This window comes from Vigna umbellata, chromosome 2 (genome assembly GCF_029865625.1).
Source record: "Vigna umbellata cultivar VRB3 chromosome 2, Vumbellata_1.0, whole genome shotgun sequence".
Lineage (NCBI taxonomy): Eukaryota > Viridiplantae > Streptophyta > Magnoliopsida > Fabales > Fabaceae > Vigna > Vigna umbellata.
The window spans coordinates 20202298-20207854 of NC_142166.1; the positions used below are offsets into that span (position 1 = coordinate 20202298).

A 5557-nucleotide genomic window follows, 5' to 3' on the forward strand; every position below is an offset into this window, starting at 1 on the left:
ACCACACAACTAAACTAGGCCGTGAGTCCTTTGGGAAGAACGATACTTGGTCTTACCAAGTTTATTACTTGAACGATTCGGTCATACTTGCCGATTGAAAAACAAGTTTGTGACATCATATTTTGGTGTTCATAAATTTGTCCATCAATTTATTAGACTTCTCGAAAATTGCGAAACCATTGAGTAATGTGCTTGTTAAAGATGTACCTTTTGTGATGAATGAAGAATGTTTAAAAGCCTTTGACATCTTGAAAAGTAAATTGGTTTCGGCCCTAGTGATTATAGCTCCAGATTGGAATCAAAATTTTGAACTAATGTGTGATGCTTGTGATTATGCAATAGAAGTTGTACTTGGTCAGAGAAAAGAGAAGATATTTCATACAATCTATTACACTAGCAAAGTTTTGAATGATGCTCAGTTAAATTATGCTACTACTGAAAAGGAGTTTCTGACTATAGTGTATGCTTTGGAGAAGTTTAGACCTTATCTCATTGGGTCTAAGGTGATTATCTACACAGATCATGCAGCTATAAAGTATTTGTTGACAAAGCCGGATTCTAAGCCACGTTTGATTAGATGGGTGCTTCTATTGCAAGAATTTGATGTGGAAATTCGTAATAAGAAGGGTAGTGAGAATGTGATTACTGATCATTTGTCTCGGTTGGTTAACAGTGAGGTTACTAGCAAGGAAGCAGAAATCTGGGAATCTTTTTCAGATGAAACACTCATGTACATTCAACAAAGGCCGTAATTTGCTGATATGGCCAATTTCAAAGCCGTAGGAGTAATTCCAGAAGATCTCAATTGGCAACAAAGAAAGAAATTTTTGCATGATGCCAAACAATTTATCTAGGATGATCCTTATGTGTTCAAAATTGGAGCAGATAATCTTCTGAGGCGGTGTGTGACAAATGAAGAAGCAGAAGGAATTCTCTTGCACTCTCATGACTCACCTTATGGAGGACATTTCAATGGAGAAAGAACAACAAGAAAAATTCTCCAGTCAGGATTTTATTGGCCTACCTTGTTTAAAGATGCTCATAACCATGCCAGAAATTGTGATAAGTGTCAAAGAACTGAGACTATTTCAAGACGTCATGAGATGCAATTATAGGGCATTTTAGAGGTTGAAGTCTTTGATTGCTGGGGTATTGATTTTGTAGGACCCTTTCCACCATCTTTCAACAATGAATACATATTGGTGGCGATGGACTATGTGAGTAAATGGGTGGAAGCATTGGCGTGTCCCAAAAATGATACCAGCACTGTGATTAAATTTCTAAAGAGTCAGATCTTCTCACGTTTTGGAACTCCAAGAGTACTTATTAGTGATGGAGGATCTCATTTTTGTAATTATCAACTGGCAAAAGTACTCAAACATTATGGTGTGAGACATAAGGTAGCTGCACCTTATCATCCACAGACCAATGGGCAAGCTGAGGTGTCTAACAGAGAGATAAAGAGGATCTTGGAGAAAACAATTGCTTCATCAAGAAAGGACTGGTCACAGAAACTGGATGATGCTCTCTGGGCATATAGGACAACAATGAAGACATCTATGGGTTTATCACCTTTTCAGTTAGTCTATGGGAAAACATGTCATTTGCCAATGGAGATGGAGCATAAAGCTTTGTGGGCTCTTACATTTTTGAATTTTGATCCTTATGAAACTCAGAAAAAATGCAGAAGGCAGATGCTGGAGTTTGAAGAGATGCGGTTGCATGCATATGATTCATCCAAGAATTACAAAGAAAAGGTAAAATTCTATCATGACAGGAAGTTGATAAAAAAAGTCTTTAATCCAAGGTAGCAGGTGTTATTGTTCAATTCATGATTGAAGCTGTTTCTTGGAAAGTTGAAGTCAAAATGGTCAGAACAGTTCATAGTGAATGGTGTGCATCCACATGAAGCAATTGAATTGGTTGATCCAGCTGCTAGTGATCCACAAAGAAGCTGGGTAGTGAATTGTCAACGTCTTAAGCATTATCTGGGAGGAGAAGTGGAACGCTTGTCCACAGTGATGAAGTTGGTTGATCCTTGAGCTTATTGGATTAGGCTCGTGACGTTAAACAAGTGCTTACTAGGAGGCACCCCAGTGTTCTAAACTCATTTTTCTTATTTGCTTTTGTTCTTAGAATAGGTTGTGATGTATTCAGTGTGAAACTTTATGTGCTATGATGGTTTGCTTGCGATTTATGCATGATGAGTATTGCTTGATGATGCTTGGATATTGATTGATGTTGAGATTGTGCACTATATGCTGATATACAGGTGGTTGTTCACAAGCTATGTGAACATATGCATGATATTGTGATTGTGATTATGATGCTAAGCAAGATGTGTATCTGGAATAGATGGAATGTTGAATGAGCTTATGTGTGAGGTTTTGAACTCCAGAGTTTTTGTGATTGAGTGCTATTACATTGAAAGCATGAATGACTTTGCCCAAGTTTCTACGATTGAATCACTTGCTTGTATGTGTCATATGATCAAGGCCATTTGTTGGTAACCCTTTTTAGCCAAATGCATGATTTTAGCCCAATAAAAGAGAGCACAATGTGTTCTATCCTTTGAACCTTTAGCCTTGAATATGATGTGAAAAACCTTTTCAAAAATCTTTACCTTGAGTTGAGTTGAGAATATCTTGTGGTATTGATAAAGGTTCAAGTTTGGGGTTGATTGGGAAGTCTATAACAAAAAAGGGAAAACAACAAGCATTGAGCTAAGCACGTGAAAAGCAAAATAAAAAGGAAAGAAAAGGGAGAAAAAGAAAAGCTCAATGCAAAAGAAAGTTGGGAAGAAGTAAAAATGGTTGTGTTTAAATGATGATTCTCTTAACTCAAGGATTTTGTGATCCAAAAAAACCAATTTTCTTTTTAGTCCAGCCACATTATAAGCCATAGAAAAGTCCTTGTGATGATGCTTGCTTGTGAGTGTGTTTAATTGTGGTTAAATGAAAGGCAAAGTTGATTCGTGTGACATTGTGATAGTGTAGTGAATGAGTGACCTCTATACACACTTGTGTGATTGAGTGAAACACTTTATCTAGTGAGGAATAATTCCATGAGCACATGATTACATCTATGCTTAGTTAACTGATCATTCATGAGAATAACATTTGTTGGATACTATTTGATTATGTGAACACCACAATGAGCTTGATTGAATCAAAGAATGTGTGCATCTTGACTGAATTCCTTTTGATAAGCTGATTTGAGTAATTACTTGTCTTGAAAGAAAGAGTTTTTGAATGTGTTGAACCATTGTATTTATTGGTGGAAGACTGAGTTACATCTTGTTTGCTTGAGGACAAACAAAGTTCTAAGTTTGGGGTTATGATAATGGTTGAAAAACCGTTATTTTTATACTTAATTTTGATATTAAAAACAACCTTTATGACTTAGAAACTAGCTTGAAATCATGTTTTTGCTTAAGTTTTGGAAATAAGAGAGTTGGATGGTTTTATGCTTGGTTTTCCTTGTTTTGGCAAGAATTAAGATGAATTAGATGAAAGAAATTGAAGTAGTAAGGAGCTGGACTCAGGAAAGGAAGTAAAAATGCACAAAAGAAGAGCCGCATTCATCGCTGAGCGTAACTTTTACCGCTGAGCGGCATTCTGAAGCACTGCAGTCTTCGTTGAGGGTTAAAACTGTCGCTGAGGGTTATTCTGAAGAACCGCACTTACTGTTGAGCGCAATTCTACCACTGAGCGCCATTTAATTGGGCTTGGGCCTATTTTCTGTAATTTTTAACAAACTATATAAGGTTTTAGTCGACCTAGGGTTGATATCTTTGGACAGAAAGAGGCGAAATTACACTATTTTCACCCCTTGAAGGCGGATTTTGGATGCGGAAGCTCCGATCTTCAACTTTTAGGGTTCTATCTTTCATTCTTTTCATTATTTTCATCTAGTTTCACCATGTCTATTGTGAACTAAACCTCCATTGTTGTTGGGGAAACGATGTAATCCTTTGAAACTCTCATGTACTGAATTGATTATTGATTATATATGCTTTACTTCATTAATTGTTAGGGTTTTTCCTCTATACTCTATGCATGCTTTGTTTAACTCATTCAATTGCATGATTATTGATTTTGTCACTATGGACACATATAAGGAAATCTAGAACTGCAAAAATTCTCCCGAAAGCAATATTACCTAGACATAGGAATAGGAGGATCGATTTCCTTTAAACTTCTGTGCGAATGTAATGCATGAATAATTGCTAGGGAAACAAGACATTGTAAACTAGTGATTAGGAGTAGGCTTTCTTCACCAAGACATTGGGTTTAAGGTAAATTAGAAAGTAGCATTAACATTAATGAAGAAAGACAAATTCATGAATACACGATAGTGGATAGGATAAGACGGAAACACCAACAAAATAATCATTCATATTTTACGTCAATCTCTTTTGCTTCTTTCAATCCAATTGATCAAAACTTGCATTCATGTTTATTTTCCGCAATTCAAGCACAATGATTTTGTTTACAAGTCTAATTTAATCAAGAAATCACATAATTGTCTAGACCGTGAGTTCTTTGGGAAACGATACTTGATCTTACCAATTTATTATTACTTGATACGATTCGATACACTTGCCGAGTGTTAACAAGTTTTTGGCGCCATTGTCGGGGATTAGAAATTTGTGTATCACCTAGACATAGGCATATGAGGGTTGGTTGCCTTTAAGCTTCTGTGTGTTTATAATGCAGAATTAATTGCTAGGGAGACAAGACATTGTAAACTAGTAATTAAGGATAGACTTTCTTTGCCGAGACATCGGGTCTAAAGTAAATTAGAAAGTGGCATTAACATTAATAAAGAAGACGAATTCATAAATACATTGTAGTGGATAGGATAAGTTGAACCCTCAACAACATAATCATTCCATATTTTACAAACCAATCACCTGTGCGTTCTTATTGTCAATTGATCAACACTTGCATTCATGTTTATTTTCTGCATTTTAAACCAAAAGATATTGTTCTCAAGTCATATTTAATAAAGAAATCACATAACTGTTTAGGCCGTGAGTCTCTTGGGAAACGATACGTGGTCTTACCATATTTATTACTTGATACGATTCGGTACACTTGCCGAGGTCTTAACAAGTTTTTGGCACCATTGGTAGGGACTCGTGGTTTAACTATTCTATTTATGTGATTATTGATTAGCTTTGATTTGATTTTTTTATTTAGTTTTGTTTTGTTTTAAAAGTGCTTTTTAGGGTTTTGTTTTCTTGTGTATGCAGGATACAATTAGAACTAGAAGCAAGAAAACCTCGGAACCTCTTCTTGAAGGATTGGACGAGAGTAGAAGGAGGAGGAGAATTTGAACATCTAGAGAATTATTCCCTTCTCCAGAGACACTTTTACAATCTTCACTGCAAAGATCTGACCAGAGAACTGAAGAGATGACTGGTGAAAATAATGGGAGATGTAGTCTCACAGATTACAACACAGTAGTTGGCCCTCATCATTTTAATAACATTGCAAGGCCGAGGGTCAATGCTGCAAACATGGAAGTAAAGCCTGCAATGATACAATTGGTG

At 36.1% G+C, this 5557-nt stretch overlaps 1 protein-coding gene across 1 annotated transcript; it reads left to right on the plus strand.

Moving 5' to 3' along the window:
- The first annotated feature begins 1208 nt into the window (after positions 1-1208).
- LOC148203574 (uncharacterized) lies at positions 1209-2042 on the plus strand. The gene is made up of 3 exons (XM_088107663.1): positions 1209-1319; positions 1425-1724; positions 1842-2042. Exons 1-3 carry the CDS (start codon positions 1209-1211, stop codon positions 2040-2042), a joined length of 612 nt encoding a protein of 203 aa, XP_087963789.1.
- Positions 2043-5557: the final 3515 nt, after the last annotated feature.

Coding starts and splice junctions, on each gene's coding strand:
- LOC148203574 (XM_088107663.1), top strand. CDS start 1,209: ATGGACTATGTGAGTAAATGGGTGGAAGCATTGGCGTGTCCCAAAAAT. Junction 1,320..1,424: donor CACGTTTTGGAACTCCAAGA/GTACTTATTAGT, acceptor TATCATCCACAG/ACCAATGGGCAAGCTGAGGT. Junction 1,725..1,841: donor TTGAAGAGATGCGGTTGCAT/GCATATGATTCA, acceptor TCATGATTGAAG/CTGTTTCTTGGAAAGTTGAA.